Source organism: Triturus cristatus, chromosome 6 (assembly GCF_964204655.1).
Source record: "Triturus cristatus chromosome 6, aTriCri1.1, whole genome shotgun sequence".
Classification (NCBI taxonomy): Eukaryota; Metazoa; Chordata; class Amphibia; order Caudata; family Salamandridae; genus Triturus; species Triturus cristatus.
Window position 1 is genome coordinate 51,199,162 of NC_140589.1, and position 24,639 is coordinate 51,223,800.

The 24,639-nt window shown below is 50.9% G+C and overlaps 1 protein-coding gene across 1 annotated transcript in view; it reads right to left on the minus strand.

The window, feature by feature from the left end:
* Nucleotides 1-24,639, minus strand: part of DNAH8 (dynein axonemal heavy chain 8) — a 13,985,216-nt gene that overhangs the window by 796,561 nt on the left and 13,164,016 nt on the right. The window contains exon 88 of the mRNA XM_085610239.1: nucleotides 24,183-24,343. Coding sequence (XP_085466365.1) covers nucleotides 24,183-24,343 — 161 coding nt within the window. The remainder of the gene's footprint in view (nucleotides 1-24,182; nucleotides 24,344-24,639) is intronic.

Consider the following 24,639-nt stretch of genomic DNA (forward strand, 5'->3'; position numbering starts at 1 on the left):
TTTTTGCAGTGGCGCTTCACTCATGTTACTGGTCATGCCCTCATTTGTCATTATTTGGATGATTTTCTTTTCATTGGAGTTCAGGGCACAGGTCAATGCCGGGAGGCTTTGCTGGCTTTTCAGACGTTGGCGCAGGAGCTGGGTGTGCCCTTGGCCCCGGATAAGACAGAGGGTCCCAGTACGACGATGGTGTTTTTGGGTATTGAAATAGACACCATTGCGATGATAGCAAGGTTGCCAGCTGGGAAAGTTCAGGAAATCACTGCATTTTTGTCCTCTGTGATTGAAGAGCGCAAGTTGGAGCTCAGGAAGGTGCAGAAGCTGTTGGGTTATCTTAACTTTGCATGCAGGGTGGTCCGGGCTGGGAGAACATTTTGCAGGAGGTTGGGCATGGCCATGTCTGGGGCTTTTCTTCCTCACCACAGAGTGCGTATTTCAGCGGCTACACGGGCTGATTTGGCTATATGGTTGACATTTCTAGCAGAATTTAATGGTGTGTCTTTGTTTTTTGCGGACGAAGACATGATTTGGCAAGTGCAGATCTACTCGGATGCCTCTGGTGCGCATGGATTTGGCGTATTTTGGGAGGGCAGCTGGTGCGCTGAGAGTTGGCCACGTCATTGGATGTTGCAAGGTCGCAGTATTGCTTTTCTTGAGTTTTTTCCACTTTTGGTTGCCCTATATGTTTGGGGCGATGAGTTTCAGAATCGTTCAGTGCTTTTCCACGTTGACAATTTAACGGTAGTGCAGTTGATTAACAAGCAGAAAGCCAGGGATTTGAGAGTTTTACGCTTGCTGCGCGCTTTTATGCTCAAATGTTTACAGCTCAATGTTGTGTTTAAGGCGCGTCATATCCCGGGAGTGCATAACAGTATAGCGGACTCTCTGTCTCGTTTACAGTGGGCGAGATTTCGCAGGCTGGCCCCTGGGGCGGAACACACCAAGACGCCAATCCCGCAGTGTGTCTGGGAGTGGGGGGATTAAGACTTGCCGCTTTTGTGGAAAACTCCATAGCGGCTTCTACACGACGGAGCTATCAGCAGGCGTGGAGAGAGTTCTTGAGCTATGGTAAACTGTGTGCCGAGAATAGGGGGAGTTGGACCGATGCTCATCTGGTGCTAGGTTTTGTGCTACATTTGATTGACAAAGGCCTCACACATACTACTATTTCTGGCAAGTTGGCGGGGATTTCCTTTTACGGGCAATTGTGGTGGGGGAGGGATCTGGTTCAGGGGGTTTTGGTGAAAAGGGTCCTTAAAGGTTTAAGCAGGGTGTAGGCGGGGACGAAACAGTTACGCAGGGCGGTGACTTATGATTTGCTGCAAAGAATGCTGCGGCAGATACCTTTGGTATGTTATGATGAGTCTGAGTGCAGGCTGTTTAGATTATGTTTCTTATGGTTGTTTTTTGGGGCTTTCAGAGCCTCGGAACTGCTTGGGCTGCGTCATAGGCCAGGTATCCGCAGTGATGAGGTATTTATTGAGGGGCACAGGTTGAGCCTGTGGTTGAGAATGTCTAAGACGGATCAGCTGGGCAGGGGTAAATGGGTTTTCTTAAACAGAAGTGAGGACGGTTTGTGCTGCCCTGTAGGGGAATGGGAAAGTTTCAAGGCTTCTAGTGGTTTTGCTTTGGGTCTTGTATTTTGCCACGCCTCGGGGCAACCCATTTCGGTGGCTCAGTTGCTGGCGGTAATGAGGAAGGTACTTCTTCTTTTGGGAGAAAACCCTTTATGTTTTGGGACACACTCTTTTCGGATCGGGGCAGCCACAGAGGCGGCCAGGTTGGGGTGGTCCTGGGCAGACATACGCCGTATTGGGAGACGGAAGTCCAAATGTTGTGAGAAATATGTTCGGAAAGTCTCTGCATAGCTCCTCGTTTTTCTTTGGTTAATCATTGTTTTTCTGTCTAGGTCTGGCACCGGGGCCCGTAAGTTCGAAAAAATCGACCTGGATAGTAGGACACTCCTTCGTTAAATGGGCTGCAGTCTATGCCGAACAACAGATGTGTGGGCGTTCCCTTGGACTGCGCAGTGCCAGCCACGAGGTGGTATGGAAAGGCAAAGGGGGAATGCGTTGGGAGGGTTTGTTTCCGGTGCTGGCCACGATGTGCTCTGGAAGGGGACCGCCACAGTTGCTCATTATTCATTTGGGTGAAAATGACCTCGTTGATTTGTCAGGGCTGTCGTTAATAAAGTTGATGAAACATGATTTGGAGGTCCTCCAGGCTACTTGGGAGCACACCCAGTTGATCTGGACAGAGTTCATTACAAGGTTGCACTGGAGAGGAGCACGGCATCATGCAGCGATGGAAAAAGCGAGACGCAAGGTTAACCGCACTATGAGACATTTTTGTGAGGGTCATGGGGTGCGGGTCCTAGCTCATCCCAACATTAAATGCACCGAAGGTTATATGTTTCGTGAGGATGGGGTACATTTATCTACAATGGGGCAAGCATATTACCTGCTGGAATTGCGGGATTTGATTGCGCAAATTTGGAAGGAACAGATGTGGTGCGCTTGAAACAGGGTTTGTGCACTACCACCAAGTTGATGGGTGGGGCAGGAAAACTCTGTTGGTTTTCCTGGGTGGCGGGGTTTTGCTGGGGGGGTGGGCAGCCTTGAGCGGGTTAGCCTATCCTCCAACGGGGGAGGGGGGGGAGCAGTCACGTGATCAGGAAATGAGAAGTAGGGGAAAATGCACACAGGGGTCGGGATTCTGTTTAGGGGTGGGGTTTTACATTGGGGGTTAGGTTTGGGGTGATTTGAAGACAAACTTTGGAAAGTTATTGCATTGCAGAAAATTATGATTTGGCACCTGTCTTAATAAAGTGGCCTTTTTTGCTAACAAGTAAGTGGTGGTTGGTGATTTATTGTGCGAGGGGGGACCCAGGGGGTGCAGGGCGCGAGCCAGGTCTCCCCCTGGGTGGCTTCGCACAATGGAGCGGCCACCCAGGTGCAGGGTAGGGGGTTTGATTAGGGGCGCGAGGCGCGCCGAAGGTGATAAGTAGAGGGAGGCAGGGGCGGGAAAATCACTGGGCCCTCGGGAGTGGGGAGGAGGGGCTGGTTTACTCTTTTTGTCCCACCCACCCACCCTCTTTTTTCATAGCATTGTTTTTCTTCCCCATTTTTTCCTGGTGTTGGCATTACACCGTCGTTCTTTTTTCCTTTTGCCACGATAAGACAGGTTTTTCTTGTGTTTTGTTTTACGGCTTGATAGTGTCCTGGGTAGGCGGGGTTTTGCTGGGGGGGTGGGCAGCCTTGAGCGGGTTAGCCTATCCTCCAACGGGGGAGGGGGGGGAGCAGTCACGTGATCAGGAAATGAGAAGTAGGGGAAAATGCACACAGGGGTCGGGATTCTGTTTAGGGGTGGGGTTTTACATTGGGGGTTAGGTTTGGGGTGATTTGAAGACAAACTTTGGAAAGTTATTGCATTGCAGAAAATTATGATTTGGCACCTGTCTTAATAAAGTGGCCTTTTTTGCTAACAAGTAAGTGGTGGTTGGTGATTTATTGTGCGAAGCTCCTTATAACGTGTCCTGGGTGTGCCTCCTTGATTAGCATAACGCATGGAACGATTTACAGTTTACACGTGCATAGCATGTGTCTAGAAACATTAGCACAAGGAAAACGTTTTGCACGTGCACAACATGTGCCATGAATCGTGAAACGAGTACAACCTTGCCATCATGACTAATAAACAAACATTGATACCTGCAATTGTAGCATGATGTCAACTGTAGTTAAATAAGTATAATGAATACGAATCTGCCATCATGACCAATAAACAAACATTGATCTCTGCAATTTAAGCATACTGTAGTTGAATAGTTGCATAGGTATTCTGTAAGCCAAATACTTCTATGTGCAATAACAACTAGGCCAGGGATTGTGTTCTACTGCATTCAGGTTTTCGTAACACCGGCGGGTATGGGGACGGACGCAGCTCCTGCGGCTCCGATGGAGCCGCGGGGGTGGGACCACTCTGACCCTCGGCCGAGTTGCGTGACCGGCGAGGGGAGTCCGAAGAGCGGTGTCGCCTCTTGGACTTCTTTGATCGCTTCGACTTACCCGAAGACTTCGAGCCCGACGAGCGATAATGACGGCTGCGGCTCCGTGATCGGTCCTTGGACCTCCTCCTGGACCGGGACCGTGAACGGCACGGAGCCGAGTGCCGAAGCTCGAGAAGCTTACGGGACCGCTTCCGCCTAGCTTTCGAGGTCAAGGCCTGACAATCGAGGCACGACTCCGCGTCGTGGTCGGCCCCCAGGCAGTAAAGGCACCGGCGATGGTGGTCCGTCACCGACATCAGTCGATGACAGGAGTCACAGGCTTTAAACCCAGGCATCCTACCAGCACCAGAGTCGAGTCGACAGAAGACCAAAAAGAGTCAAAAAAGTTTGGTCAAAAATTGACTAAGGGGTAAGCTCTTCCCGGATCGGCGCTGTCTGGCGCGGTGTAGGAGAGTAGGATCTGCACTTATGTTGCCCCACTTTTTTTCTGATGTATACACTGGTTTCTGGCTATAGTCTGGCTGGGTCCCTGCTAATCAGGGCCCCAGTCTAACTGATCTCTCTAAACAACTTGGTGTGCATATTAGATGCACTAGTGATTGGATACTGTGGTACCTTATCAGCCCCTAGTATATGGTACCTTAGGTACCTAGGGCCTTGGTACATCACAGGCCTACCAGGGGATGCAGCATGTATTATGCCACCCCTGGGAAGCACTCGCAATCTGACACCACAGGCCTGCTACTGCAGCCTGTGTGAGGTAGTGTTAGCACTCCTCACTGAGGTATAGGTTCCTATATCTCACCATACACACACACATAAACCTATCAGTAACCCCTATGGTAGGCCCTACCAATCCCAAGGGAAGGGTGCTTGGTTTACTATGTGAGGGGGTGCTCCTGCCTGAGCAAGGGCCCCTCTGCAGCTGGCAGAGTCTATTCTCTGCTGCTGTTTGTGGATGCGGTTAAACCATATACTCTTAAGTGCATTATAACCTCGCGGTAAATGCTAACTTTGGAATGACTGCATCAAAACATGTCGTGTTTGGTGTCAAACAACTTGGAATCCTACCCCCACACCAGTAACTGGTGTGGGAGTAGGATCCCACCCTTCTAGAGGGGACGACATGTACACCCTGTACTAAACGACAGAAATCTTCTAAGGCCCTGGCATCACAAGATGGATGCCACCAGCACAGACACCGGGCTGCCCTCCTGCTGCTGACCGAAACTCGCAGTGGAGGGAGCTCAACAAAGGGTTTCCTGTCACAGGGAGGTGTCACCACCTCCCAGACAGGATTTAGTGTATTGGAGCTGGGTGGGTGCACTCTTAGAGTGCTTTGCAGTCCTGCACTGGGGGAGCAGTAGGCTCCTCTGTGCATATGCCAGCTCAAACCGGTTCAGGGGCTGCCTGCCCCTGTCCTGGCGCGAAACTGGACAAAGGGAAGTGGGTGTAACCACCCACTGCCCTGGCCCTCCTAGAGGAGTGGCCATAGAGCTAGTCCCTCCCATCTTATCAGTATAAGATACCACACATTGCCAATGCAACTTAGATTACACCTGGACGACGCTCAAGAAGAAGAATCCTGGCCCTTCAACTTTCTACTACCTTTAGAAGACCGAAGGATCTCCCTTGGAGTCAAGGAGTGACTCCCCTGCTTGGCAGGCACCACAAGGACTGAACAACGGTTGCAAACTTTGCTGCTCCCGCCGGAGCCCGAGGTCCCTGCGTCCCCTGAAGCTGATTTCCTGACCTCTCGTTGGCCATTTTGAGTCCCCAGCAAAGCTGTGGCGTCTGGACCCCACGAGTGACGAGGAACAGCAATACCAAGGAACCGTGCACTGATTTTGAGTGCAAGCCCTGAACGACAAACTACAAACTTGTGCTTTGAACCACTTACTGTCCAAGTGCCTAGCAGGTCTGGAACCGAAGAACAGCGGCCTACCTCGTCCCGAGTGACCGTGGGCTGTTGCTGAAGTTTTCCTGCCAAGGCGTCTTTGCGGTTGCTTGCCCGTTGGCTAGTAGCCCCCACGAAGACTTTCTGAACTATTCCAAGGGTTCGCCTAGTTGCTCTGGGCCTGCCCTCACTTACCCTTGCTGGGTAAGTCCATCGGACCTTGCTGGTCTGAACCATCCAAGATCTTCATTCCACACGAGACTTGCAGTTGCCAAGGGTTGTTGGCTCCGATCTGAGTGCCGACACCGCCATCAGCTGCAGACGTTGTGGGACCCTCAAACTCCAGCTGCTGGTCTTCATCGATCCCTCCTGGACCACGTGGGCGAAGAGACAAACTACCATCAGCGACGTGAAGAGACGCGACAGCTGTGGTCATCTATCCTGCAGGCCACCGGTCACTGGCAGGTGACTCTGACCTCTGTCCCCTCAATTTCTAGGTCGCCTGCAACTTCAATCCATCATTGGATTTCCACGGACCCTTCACCCGACGACACAAGCAGCAAGAACACCTCGATTCCCATTGAAAGCAGCATCGCGACCCGACACCAAAGAACACCTCTGCACCCGGCTTCCCTGGGTGAGGTAACTCTGGCATTACGGTGCCCAAGTGCGCATTGGCTATCGAAGTACTTACCCTGTAAGTTGTTTGCTTGTTGTCCATTCCGAAGTGCCCTAGAACTGTAAAATACAAACCGCGACATTTGCTATTGAAACGCATTGAAACCCACGTGTGTGTTTAGACACTGCACGCGTCTCCTGTGGGCTGATTACTTACCTGTAAATACTGCAGCAGTGAAGCCCCAGCGATTCCCAAGGCCCTAGGCCTCTTACTTTTTCAAGTCGAGTTTGTTATACCACTATTTTAGTATATGGTCTGGTATGCCCCTAGGGCTACAGCCATATTTGTGCTTAATTTATTGAGAACTGTTGATCTTATTAATGTTTACCTGGCTCTAATCTCATAAAGAGATTAGTAGACTATATTTAGAAATAAATACATATATATTTGATATATATACCGGTGTGGTGTCTTTTCATTTGGTAATTCAAGAGATTATAAGGTAAAACAAGCTGCTTTACATTCCTCAGAGACTTAGCCTGAAGGCTGCTCTCCACAGCTACCACTAGGATAGCTTTCTTTAAAAGGTTGTCTTTAAACCTATCTACCAAGGGTCGAATTGGACTGGTGCAAGGTGGCTACTATAACTAGTGACCAGCATATGCCAGGCCAACTTCTCACACGCGGAAAAAAGAAGAACTGACGTCAGCGCGCGAGGGCGGCGTATAAGTACTCCGACGACGTCATTCCGGCGCACAACACCAACGACGGATGCGGAGCCGCAGACGACGCCTAGCGACGCGCACGGGGTATTGCTACAAAAATCTTTCTGGATCCAGCCTGACGCCTGGGGATATTCTAAGGTGAGGAATCTAACTAACGTGTTTCTTTCAGATACCAAAATTACCGCATTCTTGGCCACAATTGCAGCGGGGGCTCAGCTGTAACTGGTTGGGGGTGGTGTCGGGGCATATTGTCGGTGCCCGCCCCCGGTGGTTGTACCTCCGGAGGGTGCTGGCTTGTCTCCCAGCTGCTTCGTCCGACAGTGGGGAACTGCAACGTTTGGCGCAATTGTTCTAGGAGTCCCCATGGGGCTTTTTTAGCACGTGTAGTGCCAGTGCTTGTTTGGTGGTTCTTCCAGCTGCCCTGCGAGAGCGCAGGCAGCTGCAGCTTTAGGGGACAGTAATTTAGAGTACCAGAGAAGGGCTCAGGGGTCACCTCGGTGCCCGTGCTCATTTTTCCCTGCTGCCCAGCACTTAGTGGGCAGCTGCCACGTTTAGGTTGTGCATCTGCACACTTTGCTTTCGCTGCTCCTGCAGCCAGCCCTGACTCTGCAGGACATAGGGCATTTGAGCCCCTGAGAAAGGCCAGTTGGCCTGGGACCAGATTCAGTGCGTTGCGCCCTATTCGGGCACACTGGTTGTATGCCAATTTATTTCCTAAGGTTTATGCTGGGTATTGCATACTGTATTTATGCTTGTAATGCCTATTGCGCAATGCGTTCTCCTAATCTGTTTTATGCCTCATGATTCTTACATTGTGTACGGTTGAGGTTGGTGCCCAAAGGGTGATCCTAATATGTGTGATGCCTAATGTGATAATGCTGAGGTCATTATTGTGCCAGTAGATACTGGGTGTGCTATACTTACTAGTTGTGCTACAATTACTGGTTGTGGTCTACGTTTATGATAAAACTTACTAAGTGATGATTCTGACAGTTGTCCATGTGGCCCTGTTATGTGTATATAATCCCCTGTAAATACTGCCTAGTGCTAGTTGGCACAGTTTATATTGTGTGATTACCATCTAATGTGTTTTATGATAATACAAAGGCTATTTTTGATATAACCTTGTGTGGAGTTCCTTTTGTGTTGTACCTAGTGTGTTGCTGCTGTATGTGTGTGTTGTGCAAACGCTTTACACATTGCCACAGGGATAAGCCTGACTGCTCGTGCCAAGCTACCAAGGGGGTGAGCAGGGGTTATCTTGGCGTGTAACTTCCTTGCTCTGACTAGAGTGGTGGTCTCTGCCTGGCTTTGACGCAAGCCTTAGCCAACCAGAGATCCCATTTCTAACAATCCAGGCATCCATCCATTCAAAGTAAACATGTCTATCATTCTTCTTAATCTCTCAACAAACCTTAGTTTGTTTCACCAACAACAAACATTTATTCTTTTTTTTTTGTAAACCATCACCCATGTGTCCTTCCTTCCTTGCTTGCCTTGGTTTTGAGTTTGACCCATGAAACACCCCGGAGGATTCCTGCTATCCACCCTTACAGTTTCACCCACCCAGGCAGGCATCTTTTCTTTCACCTTCCACCCATCCTTCAACCACCCATGCATCTGATTCCTTCCTATCAGCCACCTATGCATGCATCCCACGTATCCTTCTCTGCCAGTCATAATTATGACATCTCTCCCGTCCTTCCTCCTTTCACCCTTCTTTCACTTTTCGTTCAACCCCTTAGTATTCTCCATAATACTTTCACAGCTGAGTAAGTCAGATAGAAGAGGCCATTACTAGTTACTCAACTCCTGCCGCTAATGCTATTGCTAATTCTAAGTAAAGGGTGTCTTCTTCAACCGTTGTTCTCAACTTATGTGTGTCAATAAGTAAGGAATATAACTTACCACCGCCCACCACTGCTGCTGGCTCACCCCCTGCAGCTGCCCCATCTTCTACTCCCTCCTTACTGGCCGCGTCGCCTTCGCCGCTGTCCCCGGAACTGGTGGCTGGTGCACCTAGAAAAAACATTACACATTTTTTAGATGCCATATACACCTCCCCCTATTTATTCTTTTTTAGTAGCAAGATTGAAAAAAAGTTAATACATACATGTACGACATACATCACTAGTACAAATCAGGTACTAGTGTAGAGTAGACTAGTAGTAGTATGTCCAGTCCTTTCCTATCAAAAATAGTAAAATATCTGGTTGGGCATTTTGTTGGTGGGAATTGTTGAAAGGCCTCAAGATTAAGAAGACTAGAAGAAGACAACCCAAAGGACTGGACTCAGTGGCTAGAGCTATTGGTGAATCTGAGTTTTAAAACCTTTTAAATAAAGAGTGGCCAACTGGGCAAGCTTAGCTACAGACAGACTAATAGTAGTAGTACGGAGAGTCATAGCAGAGGCAGTTAGAGGCGGGGATAACAAGAATTTAGAAACAGATAGTTTAGATCGAAGAAGAATCGGTAAAAAATAGAATTAGGAAACGGAAATAGTTTGGAAAAAATAAGGTGCAGTAAAAGTTAGGGAAGTATAATTATTAATATTAACAACAGGAGGACTTACTGGGGCCAGCAGCAGAGCACTCAGTAGAGAAGTGGTCCTGGCCGGCATCTTGTGCAGCTGCTTCCACCGACTCCAATGACCTTGTCTTCTTGCCCCTGGATGCTGATCATGAAAGATATAAGAAAGAAAGAGACAAACATTGATGATTGGTGTGAAACAAATAAAATATTTTTTAAAACGCTCAAAAAAACATTTATGGAAACAACAATTGCAATAAAATTGACCTATCTAATCTGGTCGACTAGTAGTATCGCGGAATTTGCGGACCGTCTTGTTATTATTTATGAACACTAATCCAGTGTTCCATTCTGATTCCAGAATACTAACTAAGCCTAAGTACCACCTGACCTAGCCCACCTATTCCAGATGGGCCAATTGTTCACTAAGTCTGCATTTCCATGTATTTTACTCCTCAAAAATGCATAGATGGAGGACACATGCATAAATATTTGCATACACCAAATTGTTGGTTGGTTGATGCTGATGTTCTGCTAGTGCTAAGCCTATTACCACTCACTAAACAAACTACAAAAGGTTTTACTAAGGACTGGGGTAAGCAGCACTCCTGCTCCCGGTCCAGGATATCGGACCACTGGTGCATAAGCTGGTTAGGGGTGCGCCAGACCCCAGAGCAGTGAAACACTGCCCGGCGCACCATCTCCCAACGCTGGTGACGCTCCTGGAGCCTGTACCCGGACCCATGCCTGCCATCAGGGTTAAGGGGAGGTGGCGCTGCACAAAAAAAACAAGTGCGGCCACATCCGGCTCTCCAAATAAAGCCTGTACCTGCACACCTATTAGACGCCGCCGTCTGCAAGGAATGCGGTCAAGACTGTGGCTGCGGCGACGTGCCTTGCCCTTTGCCATGGTTCTGGACACTCGGGGGGCGGAAAAGAAAAGGTAGGAATTAAAAAAGTAAGTAAAAGAAATGAAAAAAGCAAGTAATAGAAAAAGTGAAAAAGTAGTGAAAAACACACAAAAAGTAGAAAAAAACTTAAAATATAGAATCAGGAAAATAGAGAAATAGATAATAAATTAAAAAGATCAAAAAATACCATAGGAAAAAAGTGAAAAACAAGATGGCCGCTCCCGTTGCGACTGCATGGGCACGCAAAAACCGTCGCAAACATGCAAAACGCGTTCGCAAACAGGAAATACGCATCGCGAACGGGCGGGATCACGCAATACGCGTTCTGGAACAGGAAATATGCATCGCGAACGGGCGGAACAAGTGAAAAACAAAATGGCCGCGCCCATTGGCGACCGCACGGGCACATTCGCAAGATATTTTGCACAGAGCACGCAAACAGCGCCCCGAACGCGCAATACGCGATCCCAAACAGGAAAAACGCATCACGATCGGGCGGAACAAGCAACTGTGCGTGCTCGAGGAATTCCACATAGCTCGCTGAGTTTTTCCTGAGGGTTAATTCCCACCCTTTCAGAGGGAACCCCTACCACTGGCAATGGCATCAGGGGAGCCTTTGTCTTGACCCCTGCCTTGCCACTGGCCTAACAGTTGACACAGGAGCTGCAAAACTTCTTTACCTTTTCGGACATATGGGTCCAGCAGAGATGGTTCACCAACCAGTTCCATGTCTTTGTCTATCCCAAATGTCCAGCCAAGGGGATATCATGACCCAAGGTCAGGATGAATTCTCTGTACTTCTAGGGTACCAACCTCCTAGTGGCCTCCTCCTCGAAGTTTCTGGCCTCAATATAAAGCAGTTAATCTTCCCTATAGATTCTGTCAAACCCACTGTTATGTTATCCCCTTCTTCCTGCTCAGTGGCAATCCGCCTCAAGCTCTCCAGGGTGGGACAGTCTCTCTGTCCCTTACTAAACTCCTTTCTGGAGGGTCCACCTGCTCCTGTCAGTTCTGCCAAATCTGATAACTCTGGCAAAGAAGGAGTCCCTCTGTCAGAGGCCAGATCTTCCCTTTTAGGGTTAGATACCCCCTCACCTTTGGAGTTCCCTGGGCTGGCTCCTCGGGCCCGGTACCCTTGTCCTTGGATGCTTAGTCCTTTGTTCCAGGGTCCAAGAGTCCAGCCTTTCCCTTCTGGATAGTCTTTGACTTAGTCACAGCACATACCCACTCAGGGAGCTCCAATATTTTCATATGTAGACCTCTCTCCACCTCTGACCGCTCAGATGCTTCAAGATCATTGTCCAGTAAACACTGGACTAGGAGCATAGGAGGCACAGCTACCTTCATAGAGCCTGTCTCACCTCCCCGTTCCAAATCCACCACAGCCATAGGATGGAGTTTGGTAGTGCTGTTATACTAGCCCGTTTCTCTGATAGTCTCCACCTCAGCCCCATTAACTTTAGGCCAATGCCTTTAATTATCCGTGTTTGGAGGTAAGGTAGCAAGGGTTGTAATATTCACCCCACTCAGGGATACTAAGGTTGCTTCCACCACCTGCCTACCCTCTCTGGGACACCACTCTCTACCCCCACACTTACACTGGCAATCCGTGGGGATGGCCCATATTAGGGGGCTACTTTGTGAAGACAGCATCTCCCTTTTTGTGCCCTGGTCAGTTACAGTCAAAGCACCTACCCACCTTTGAAGAATCAAAGAACCTATCCTTCTTTCCCTGATACCCCCCTCCCTTTGAATTGGGCTGGCTTGAGCCACCCCCCTCCTTTATCAGATTTTTGTGGGTCCCCCCTCCCTTTGAATTGGGCTGACTTGAGCCACCCCCCTCCTTTATCAGATTTTTGTGGGTCTTTGGAGGACTCCTTCTGTTTTTTTACCTTCTTTTCCCAGGGTTTTCTCTGGGGAGGGACCTATCCTCTTTTCTTCTGGTCACACCCCTGGTGCTGTGTGGAAACCTGGGTTCTCACCCACTCATCAGCTGCCTTGACTAGGTCTCTGGGACTAGACAGCTTTGAGTCCACTAGGTACTGCAGTAACTTCTCTTCAGCACAATGAGTCAAAATGTGTTCTCTCAAAAGCAAATCCCTCATATGTGTCAACATTGTTACCAACAATCCAGGCTTCCAGTGCCTTCTGAGAGGTGTCCAAAAAGTCTACCCACGACTTTGTACTCACTTTCTTAAATAAGCAATCATGGGTTTGCTAGAGCGCGACTACTAGCCCGTAAGGGTCTCAAGGCGCTGGGGGGGCAGGGGGGTACCGGTGTACCGGTTCCAGTCCATCAAGGAGGGGGTCTGCCGAAGAGCTAGGTTTTGAGGTTTCTCGTGAAGATGGGGAGAGATGTTGTCTGCCTGAGGTGGAGCGGTAAGGCGTTCCATGCACTGGCTGCGTGGAAGGAGAAGGAGCGGCCTCCTGATCTGGTCTTTCTGGCACGGGGAACCACGACGTAGGAGAGCTGGGCTGATTGTAGGGTTCTTTGGGGTGCATGGAAGTTGATTCGGCAGTTGAGGTATGCTGGTCCAGTGTTGTGGAGGGCTCTGTGTGCATGGGTGAGGATCTTGAAGGTGATTCTTGTCTCGATGGGGAGACAGTGGAGTGTGCGCAGATGTTGGGAGATGTGGAAGTGTCATGGTAAGTTGAGGACCAGTCTTGCAGCGACGTTCTGGATGTTTTGTAGCTGCGGTTGAGGTTTTTGTTTATCCCGGCGTAGAGTGCGTTGCCGTAGTCAAGTCTGCTGGTGACGAGGGAGTGGCTGATGGCTTTTCTGTGCTCGAGGGGGATCCATTTGAAGGTCTTACGTAGGAGGCAGAGGATGTGGAAGCAGGAGGATGTGACGGAGTGGATCTGGCGGTCCTTTTTGAGCTTGGAATATAGGATGATTTCAAGGTTGCGTGCGTGGTCCGTGGGGGCGTGTGGGCTGCCGAGGGCGGTGGGCCACCAGGTGTCATTCCAGGTGTCGGTGTGGGTCATGATGAGTACTTCTGTTTTGTTGGTGTTGAGTTGTAAGCAGCTGCTTTTCATCCATTTGGCAACAGCTTCCATGCATTCTTGGAAGTTGTGTTTGGCTGCGTTGGCTTCGTTGGACAGGGAGAGGTATCGTCTGCATATGAAACAATGTTGAGACCGTAGGTTCTGACGATGGGGGTGAGGGGATATGTAGACATTGAAGAGCGTTGGGCTCAGGGAGGACCCTTGGGGGACTTCGCAGGTAGGTTGGTGTAGGGTCCGAGAGGAAAGGGTTGTGTCTGATCCGCTGCGTTCTGCCGGAGAGGAAGGAGTAGATCCAGTCGAGGGCCTTGTCCTGGATACCTGCAACACTTTCTAGGGGTTAAACCAAATTTCTCAACTAAACATTGCCTCATGTGAGTATAGGATTTCACCTCCACTGCGTGCAGAAGGTCGAAAACTGTCAACTGTCGCTGCTCAATCTTCATGCATGAAGGCAAAGTCTTGTCAGGTTCTGTTGCAGAATCCTGTCCTGTTGCTGCGACAGTAGATTCTCCTGTAGAGACAGCCTGATCAGATGACCCGTGCTTATGCTCACAGCTCGGGATACCAGACTTTCCCTGCCCAATCCAGAGCCAATAGAGAACCCAGTCCTTCTACATTTTCTTGAGAAATCTGGGCATCAGTGCTATTGGCGGAAAGGTGTAGAGGACACTTGAGCTCTATTCAAGGTGAAAAGCGTCTCTGAGAAAGAAGCGCCTTGGAAACTCCAACGTGCAAAACTGATGACGTTGCATGGTCTCAATGGAGGCGAACAGATCCAACCAAGTCTCTCCCCATTCTTGGAAGAGACCTTGCAGCACCTCCGGATAGAGACACCATTTGTGGTATGCTAGGCATCAATGGCTGAGTTCATCTGCCCTGACGTTCAGAGAGCCCACCAGGTGTTCAAACCACTAGGGATATGCCCTGATGTTCCAGTCATGTCCAGAGGCGCAGAGCCTCCTGACAAAGGGTCTATGACCCCATCCGTTCTGTTTGTGTCACTGCCCCATTGTGGTGGTGTTGTCCATGAACACCTGAATTAGCCTTCCCCTGACTGAAAGAAGGAAGGCCTTCAATGCAAGTAGGATTGCCCAGAGCTCAAACAGGTTGATATGGCGTCAGACTTCCACTGTAGACCATATCTGATCTCCACCTCTCCCAGATAGCTGCCCCAGCCCAGAAGTGATGCATGATGCATCCGTCACCAGTCAGCTCTGGGTGGGGAAGGGAGAGGGGTCTACCACTGACCCAATCACGGTTTGTTAGCCACCACTGTAGGTATTTTGCAGTATCCTCTGAGATCTGAACCATGTTGCAGAGATTCCCATGATGCTGTACCCACTGGAACTTCAGGTCCCACTGCAGAACCCTCATGCCAGCGAACATGTGTCACAAGAAGAATGCAGGAGGCCAGGAAACACAGTATAGAGATTGAAACATCAGTATCACAGCCTGAATATCTTGGACTCGCCGTCCAGGATAATATGCCTGAACCTGCACTGTATCCAGAAACAGCTCAGATGAAAGGGAGCATCTGGGAGGGAGTCATGTATTTGGAATGTTGATACTGAATCCTAGCGAGTGCAGAACGTTTGCTATATTCTGGAGGTGTGAGCCGACTGCCTGGGGCGAGCCCGCCTTTAACAGCCAGTCGTCACGGTAGGGAAAGACTGGAATTCCTAAGGGTCACTGTTCAGGCCAAAGGGGAGTACGGGAAACTGAAATGCCTCTCGGCCTACAGTGAACTGCAGGTAGCGCCTGTGGGCAGGCAGGACAGGAGGATGTGAAAATGGGCATCCTGCAAGTCCAGCAATACTGTCCAGTCTCCTGGGTCAGGTGCAGACAGTACTTGTACGAGCAGGAGCATTTTGAATTTCTCCTTTTCAGCAAGAGATTGAGAAGGCACAGGTCTAAAATGGGATGCGGTCCTGTGTCCTTCTTGGAGACTAGTAAGCAGTGAGAACATCAACCATGACGTACTTCTGATGCTGACACCTTCTCTATAGCTCCCTTGGCCAAGAGAGCTAGCACCTGACAACACAAGGAGAGGTGGTCCTTCGTCCCCTTGTCATAAGGAGGTGGTATGGATGGGAGTTGGTCACAATGGGGAGGGAGTATCCCTTTGGACAAGCTGTGAAACCCAACAGTCGAATGTTAGTGACTTCCCGTGGTGCAGGTGATGGCATATCATGACATCCCACTGGATGATCATGATGGTTGGTAAGCATAGTAAAGGGGTTTGGAGGCTGCAGCTGTCAGTGGGGTGGTGGTCTGGCTCGACCTCTGGCTGCCTGGCCCACATTGTTTGTGGAAACCACTTCCTTGGCTATGAAACGATTGTGCGGATTGCTGGTCAGGCTGGCTGGGTGTGTTCAGACGCTGTTGGAAGTCCAATATGTGGCCACAAAAGGGGTGGGAGGTGGACTGGGATTGGCGTTGGGCCATGGAAAGGCCCAAAGACATGTCCGTAGTTCTGCTGTGCTTAAAGTACTCAAGCGCAGAGCTGGCCTCCTCACCAATCAACCGAGGGTCATCAAAGGGCATGTCCATCAAAGGGCATTTCCATGAGAGAGGCCTGGATATCCCCCGAAAAGCCAGTCATTCTCAGCCATGGGTGGCGCTGAAGGGTCAGCGATGCTAAAATTGCTCTGCCCCATGAGTCAGTTATACCCAGCCCACATCGTATGGTTATCTTGGCTGTGTCCCTCCCATCAGCATTTGCTTGAGAGAGTTTGGCTCGGGCCTCCTCGGAGACCATGGACAGGACTTGCATGACAGAGTCCCAGATGGCATGGGAATATCGGCCCAAGAGGCATGCGGGGTTCACCGACCACAGTGCCAAGCTAGAAGAAGAGAACATCCTCTTGTGGAAAGTATCAAGCCTTTTGGAATCCTTGTTCAGTGGAGTGGAAGAGAATGCGTCGGAGTTAACATTGGAGGTGGAGGCCTGAGCCACCAAGCACTCCGGGGTGGATTGCTGGGAGGAAACTGGGGCCCCTGGGGCAGGGCGATAGCAGCGGGCAATTGTCCTAAGCACAGGAGCCCAAATGTAGGGCGCGGACCAAGTCCAAAGTAGCATACCCCTAAGGGCTTCATTAAATGTGAGTAATGGCTCTGTGGGAGCATCACCCAGATGAAGCACCTTCATCAAGATATTCGTCTTGACTGTTACTGAGGGCAGCGTAAGGTCTAGGACCTCAGGTGCCCATCGCACTCCCATTGCAAGAAAGGCACCCTCTTCCATAGCCATGGTAGGGAAAAAGGTCAGGCCAGTGTCTGGGGAGGTGTATTGTCCACTGGCAGTTCATTAGGTCCTCATACCAGTAGCCATTTATTTCTTCTAACTGGTAACCATAAGGGTCCACAGACCCATCCTGTTCGTCCCCCTATCCAGGACTATCATTTGAATAAGGTACTGGCTCTGTCATGGGGAACCTGTCCCCTGTCTGATCTCGAGCAGGCACTTAGGGAAGGTCGAGGTAGCTCAACCGGCTCTGGATCCATCAATAAATCCAAGGGGCCCCACTGGCACCAAGGGCGAACGAGCTGGCGGAGTACCAGGAGGGGCTACCCGTGAGAATGTGCGACACGATGGGGCTCCAGCAGGGACGAGTCACCCAAATATGAGATGATTGGCCTTATAAATGGTGCTTAGCTGGGTGAGGGTCACCCCAGGGCCCAGAAACGCTGGGAGGCACAGAAATGGCTCAGGTGCAGGCTCCACCACAGAACTAGGCCTCAAGTGCAGACACTCGCTTGTAAAATGACTTCCCAGTGGACATCCTCATGCACCAGGAGAGGAAGTCCTGAAAAACTCTTCACAAAACATCAAAAAAAGGTCAGTCAAAAAAGACTGGGATAGCTATTCTTCGAAGCTACGCTGACTGGTGTGGAAAGGAAAGAACTGATGTCAGTGTTCTGGGGTGGCGTCTCTATAGGCACCGCGTATGCCACTTCCAGCGTGGCCACTGTCGCCACACAGAGTCGAGCAACGCTACCTACCGGCATGCAGGGGTACTGCTCACAAACAATTTCCAGGTGCAGTTAGGTGCTTGTGGATAATTCTAAGGTAAGAAATCTGAGGCTAGAAGTCTCTATTAGATAATAAAAAAATAACTTTAATTAGCATATTATCAGTCACAAAAAGAACAATCATTGAATCATAAATATCATTACATTCATCTTTTATTATTGTTATAATCCATTAGGTATTCAATTCTTATTTTTGACAGTCACAATTTCACATTTACTCCGTAAAGGGCTAAGGCTGCATAACACGCAGCATTACACAGTAATATTGCTGCATGCTGTAATGAACAACTTACTTACCTTCGGTAACGATATATCTGTAAGAAACATTAGTTAGTTAGATTCCTCACCTTAGAATATCCCCAGGCGTCAGGCTGGATCCGGAAAGATTTTGTCAGCAATACCCTTGCGCGTCGCTAGGCATCGTCTGCGGCTCCGCGTCCGTCATCGGCGTCGTGTTCGTCGGGATGACATAATCGGAGTACTTAGACGCCACCCTCGCGCGCTGACGTCAGTTCGTGTACATAGCTTTCCGCGCCAGGAACGCAGAGCCATGCAAGTGATCGACACTGGTGCCAAAAATTCTAGGGCCCTGAAAAGGGATGACCTCAACCCTAGATATCGGTTCGCAGAACGGGGAGGATGGGTGGGGCGGTAAGGAATCTAACTAACTAATGTTTCTTACAGATATATCGTTACCGAAGGTAAGTAACTTGTTCATCTGAAAGAAACACGTTAGTTAGATTCCTCACCTTAGAATAGATACCCCAGCAATACCAACCCTGGTGGTGGGTCTGCGAACCAAGATCACACCAGAAAGTCCTGGTGAACAGAACGGCCAAAGAAGCCGTCTCTCCGGACTTGGCTGTCCAGGCAATAATGTTTGGTAAACGTGTGTAGCGAGGCCCACGTTGCTGCCTGACAAATGTCCTGCAAGGGGACTCTCCGGCCCAGAGCAGTGGTCGTCGCTGTGGCCCGGGTGGAATGGGCCCTCAGCCCTACAGGAGGTTCCTTTTTAGCTAAGGAATAACAGGCCTTGATACACAAAATGACCCACCGAGAGATGGTTCGCTTGTGCACCGCCCACCCCTTCTTAGCGCCCACGTAGCCAACAAAGAGTTGGTCATCCACCCCGAACTGTTTGGTGCGGTCCAGATAGGACAGCGCCCGTTTTGCTTTCAGACGGTGGAGCCTCTCTTCCTCTTTCGAGGGATGCGGAGGCAGAAAAAAGGTGGGCAGTGTAACAGACTGTCCGATGTGAAAGGCAGTTACCACCTTAAAGAAAGGAAGGACGAGTCCTGAGAATAACTTTGTCTGGATGGATAGAAAAGAAAGGAGGCTTAGAAGAGAGAGCCTGGAGCTCACTCACCCTTCTAGCAGAGGTGATGGCAACCAGGAAAGCAGTCTTAAGAGTCAGACGACGAAGGGGACAATTATGGAGTGGTTCAAAGGGAGCGCACATCAGATAGGTCAATACTGAGGCATTACAAAAGGGACAGGAGGATACATGTGAGTAATGCCCTTAAAGAAGCGAGAAACAACAGGGGATTTGAAAAGAGAAGGCTGATCAGGAAGCCGTAAGAAAGCAGAAATAGCTGAAAGATATCCCTTGAGGTTGCCCAGAGCAGAGCCCTGCTGGGCCAGGGAAAGAAGAAAGAAGAAAGAGGAGAACCTCAGAAAGAGGGGCGGGAAGGGGATCCACAGCCTTTGCTGTGCACCATGCCACAAATTTGTTCCACCTGCAGGCGTATACCGATTTTGTGGAGGGACGCCTGGCTGCCAGAATAACATTAGAGACTTCAGGAGGCAAGTCAAATGGCATCAACTGCCGCCGCTCAATCTCCACGCATGGAGGTGGAGGCTGGACAGGTTCAGGTGGAGGACCGTCCCCTGCTGCTGCGACAGAAGGTCCTCCTGAAGAGGCAGTCGGTTCGGGGGATCGAGCGATAGACCGAGTAGCTCGGGATACCAGTACCTTCGTGCCCAATCCGGAGCCACCAAGATGACTTGGGCCCGGTCGCGCTTGATCTTCTTCAGCACTCTGGGCAGAAGTGGTATAGGCGGAAAGGCGTACAACAGACTGCAACTCCACTCGTGACGAAAAGCGTCTCCGAGCAAGTGCCGCCTTGGAAACTCCAATGCGCAGAACTGCTGACATTGCGCATTCTCTTCGGTGGCGATTAGATCTAACCAAGGCTCTCCCCACTGCCGAAAGAGGCCTTGCGCCACGTCCGAGTTTAGACGTCATTCGTGATCCATCATGCACCGGCGGGTAAGTTCGTCTGCTCTGGCGTTCAGAGAGCCCGCCAGATGTTGAACCACCAGGGTGACGCCCTGATGTTCAAGCCATGTCCAGAGGCGCAGAGCCTTCTGACAAAGGGTCTATGACCCCACCCCACCCCACCCTGTTTGCTGCAATACCACATGGCGGTGGTGTTGTCTGTGAACACCTGCACTACACTTCCCCGGACAGAGGGAAGGAATGCCTTTAGTGCAAACCGGATTGCCCTCAGCTCCAGAAGGTTGATATGGAGCCGGGACTCCGCCGGAGACCAGAGGCCTCTGATCTCCGCCTCCCCCATGTGGCCCCCCCATCCCAGGAGGGATGCATCCATCACTACGACGTGCTCCGGTTGGGGTAGGGAGAGGGATCTGCCACTGATCCAATCGCGGTCCATGAGCCACCACTGCAAGTGACTTGCAGTGCCCTCCGAGATCAAGACATAGTCGGACAGGTTGCCCCGATGCAGGTCCCACTGCAGAGCCCGCATCCGCCACTTGGCGTGATGCACCAACAGGATGCAGGAGGCCATCAGACCCAGAAGCCGCAGCACCAACCTGACCGAAACCCGGGATAGAGGCCGAAAGATGGGAATCAGAGCCTGAATATCCCAGACCCGCTGTTCCGGAGGATAGACCCGGAACTGCGCTGAGTCCAGAACCGCTTCGATGAAGAGGAGCTTCTGGGAGGGACTAAGATGCAACTTCTGCACATTGCTGGAGAACCCCAGCAAATGCAAGAGGTCGGAGGTAGTCTGGAGGTGGGAGACGACTGCCTGGGGCGAGACCGCCTTCAACAATCAGTCGTCGAGATAGGGGAAGACTGGAACCCCTACTCCGCGCAGGTGAGCTGCGACCACCGCCATCACTTTCGTGAACACCTGAGGGGCACTGGTGAGGCCGAAGTGGAGCACGGTACACTGAAAATTCTCGTGGCCTACTGTGAACCGCAGGTTACGTCGGTGGGCCGGCAGGACGGGGATGTGGAAATAAGCGTCCTGCAAGTCCAACACTACCATCCAGTCTCCAGGGTCTAGGGCAGCCAGAACCTGAACTAAGGTGAGCATCTTGAACCTCTCCTTCCGGAGGAAGGCGTTTGCGCTCCTGAGGTCCAAGATAGGGCGTAGGCCCCCTTTGCACTTCTTGGGAACCAGAAAGTAGTAGGAATAACAACCCCGACCTACTTCTGGGGCAGGAACGCGCTCGATGGCCCCCTTGGCCAAGAGGGCCGTAACTTCCTCCTGTAGAAGTTTCAAGTGATCCCCCAACATGCGGTGGTACTGCGGTGGCATGGCTGGAGGGGTCGCCTCGAAGGGGAGGGAGTAGCCCCTTCGGACGATTTGCAGCACCCACCTGTCCGATGTGATGGTACACCAGTGGAGCAGGTGATGGCGAACTCTGCCCCTACTGGCGAGGAATGGGCCTGAAAGCATGGACTAGGAGGGCTTTGAGGCGGATGCTGCCGGGGTAGATGTGGACGGACCGGCTTGTTGTCCCCCTGCTCCGCCACGGCGGATTCCACGTCCGCGACCGCGCTGAAGCTGGTTCTGCGGCCTGTGGCTAGACGGACGTGAGGGGGCGCCCCTTCTTTGGCCACGAAAGGGACGAAAAGAGGAAGTCTGCGGGCGCGGGGCCCAAGAACTTAGCCTAACTCCTGGAGTCCTTAAAGCGCTCCAGCACACTGTCCGCTTTGTCGCCAAAAAAGCGACTGCCATCGAAGGGCATGTTCATGAGGGTGCTCTGGACATCCCCGGAGAAGCTCGTGGATCTCAACCAGGCGTGGCGACGAATTGCCACCGTGGTCGCCATTGCCCTGCCTAGCGAGTCCATTGTGTCCAGTCCACATCGGATTGCGTGCCGTGCCGCATCCCGCCCCTCGGCAAGAGCCTAGGCGAGCCATGTCCAGGCCTCCTCCGGACACTGGGGCAGCACGTCCTCCACCGTATCCCACAGGGAGTGGGAGTAACGGTCCAAAAGGCACACGGTGTTGATAGACCGCAAACCCAAACTAAGAGAGGAGAACAGCTTCTTCCCAAACTTTTGGATTCCCGATCCGGGGGAGCGGACGGGAAGGAGGTCTGGGAGGTAGAGGCCTGGATAACCAGGCTCTCGGGGTGGGGTGCATCGACAGAAAACTGGGCTCGCCCAGTGCAGGGTGGTGGCGCCGGGCCACGTTCCGGTCCTCAGGAGGGACTGTGGAGGGCTTGGACCAGGCGCCCTTCAGAACATCAATCAGTGCCTCATTGAACTGCAGCAGAGGCTCCGAGGAGCTTGCTGACGGTTGAAGCACTTCGGTGAGGAGATTAGTCCTCACGGCCACAGCAGGCAGCTCCAGCCCAAGGGCTTCGGCCCCCTTGCGCAGCACCACAGAGAATGTAGCACCTTCCTCCGAAGCCACGGACGGAGGAGAGATGAAGCCAGTGTCAGGGGAGGTATCAAGACCACTGGCATCCCCCAGTTCGTCTGCCCAGTCCTGTGATAACTGGCCCTGCCGAGCCAGAGGGTCCTCAGACCCCTCCCAGTCGTCTCCGTCATCCGATTCCTGGTACACAGGTGGAAGGATCGGAGCCGGGCGGAAGATGAACCTTTCACCCATCGGTGTCGGATGCGGCGCCGAATCGACACCGGACCGGGACTAAACCGGGGAACGGCACCGTAGGGGTTGGCGCCGGCGGAGGGGTCGTAAGGTCGACCGGCATCGACCAGGATCCAGGCCTGGATCCCACGGGGGCCTGCGGCGTCGGGACCGGAGTCGACGATGGCACCGGGGCCGGAGCCGCCGGCACGTTAGGCCTCCCAGTCGAGCCTGCGGGGCCCGAAGGCGAGCCGGGAGGCGTCGACGGCAGAGGCAGGCTCCTCAAGGCCACTAGGAAGTCCCTGATCTCCGCCGGAGTCATGTCAGACCCAGGGACCGGAGGGTAAGGGGTCGGACGGGACTTCTGTGGCTCTGACATAGCCGCGCGGGTGGTGCTACCCGAGCCCTCAGCCGAGTCGCGCGACCAGCGAGGGGAGCCAGAAAAGCGATGTCGCCTCTTCGACTTCTTGCTGTGCTTCGACTTACCGGATCGCGAAGACTTGGACCCCGACGAGCGGTGATGACTGCAGCTCCGCGACCGGTCCCTCGACCTCTTCCTCGACCGGGACCTTGAGCGGCGCGGAGCCGACTGCCGGAGCTCGAGCAGCTTGCGGCACCGCTCCCGCCTAGCCTTCGAAGTCAAGGCCCAGCAGTCGGGGCATGACTCGGCATCGTGGTCGGCCCCAAGGCAATAGAGGCACCGGCGGTGGTGATCCGTAACAGGATTCACAAGCTTTGAAGCCAGGCATCCAGAGTCGAGGTCGACTGAAAAGAGAACCAAAAGAGTTCAAAAAAGTTTCGTCAAAAAGTGACTAAAAGGGTATGCTCTTCCCGGAGCGGCGCTTACTGGCGCGGAAAAAAGAAGAACTGACGTCAGCGCCCGAGGGCGGCGACGCCGACGACGGATACGGAGCCACAGACGACGCCTAGCGACGCGCAAGGGTATAGCTGACAAAATCTTTCCGGATCCAGCCTGACGCCTGGAGATATTCTAAGGTGAGGAATCTAACTAACGTGTTTCTTTCAGATAATGTTCTTTGTTCGGTTTTTTTTTTTCTGGGACAGGTTGATATGCTAATCAAAAAGATTTTATTATTTCTGTGTCCTCGAGAAGGTGATATAGACCAGTTAATCCACTGAAATGCTGCGTCAACAGTTTTATATTGTATATTCGCTTTGTAATTGGTTAAGTAAATTTTGTGTACTTCGTTTGTTGATAAATGTGTTTAATATGTGGTTTTATGGTGTGTAATGCAGGTGGCATTTTCAATTCCTGGTTTTTAAAGCCAAAAATATTGTAAAAATACGTTTTTATGGGATGAACAAATAAATAAGAATATATATTTTTCTAATAACGAATTGAAAGCATTATTTTGTGGCATATCATTTTTTAAAATAGGAACTAAATAGTACCTACAGCTGGCTTCTATAAAACATTTATTATATGTGGAGCATGAAGGGAAATTATTTTGTTGTTCAGATTTTAAACCTGTCATTGCATTTTTGGAAAAGAGCTGCAGGAGGCAAGCTCCAGTGACAGAACATGTACAGAAACCTCTTTCACACATTGTGTTCAAGTAATTGGATCTATAAAAGGCTTACGTGATATCAGCATTAGGATGTAGACCGAAGACTTGTGGTGTATCCACAGCAGGTAGCGCTTGTATAAACTCATAATACTGTTCTATGGTCTTGTAGTTGAGGATTTTGTATCCTGTATAAAAATTGAATAATGGGTCGAAATTCTTTTCACTAAACCACACCTGTACCAATGAAAAAAGGAGAAGCATACTTAAAGCAAGAACCCCAAATATAGCATTATTACAGTGTACTATTACTCCCAATCCTTTACTCTGTGTGCATTTCTGGCTACGGAAGACCATATAATTTATTTAGGGGCAAAAACAACAAGTGGCAATATCTTAGAGTTATTAAAACTGTACACATATCACGCAACTAACTATAACTAAATATCTGAATTTAAAGGGTATAAAAATGAAATAGCTACAGTTGCCTTCTTTCTTATGGATACAACAGTGCCCACAGATTTCTTACATGA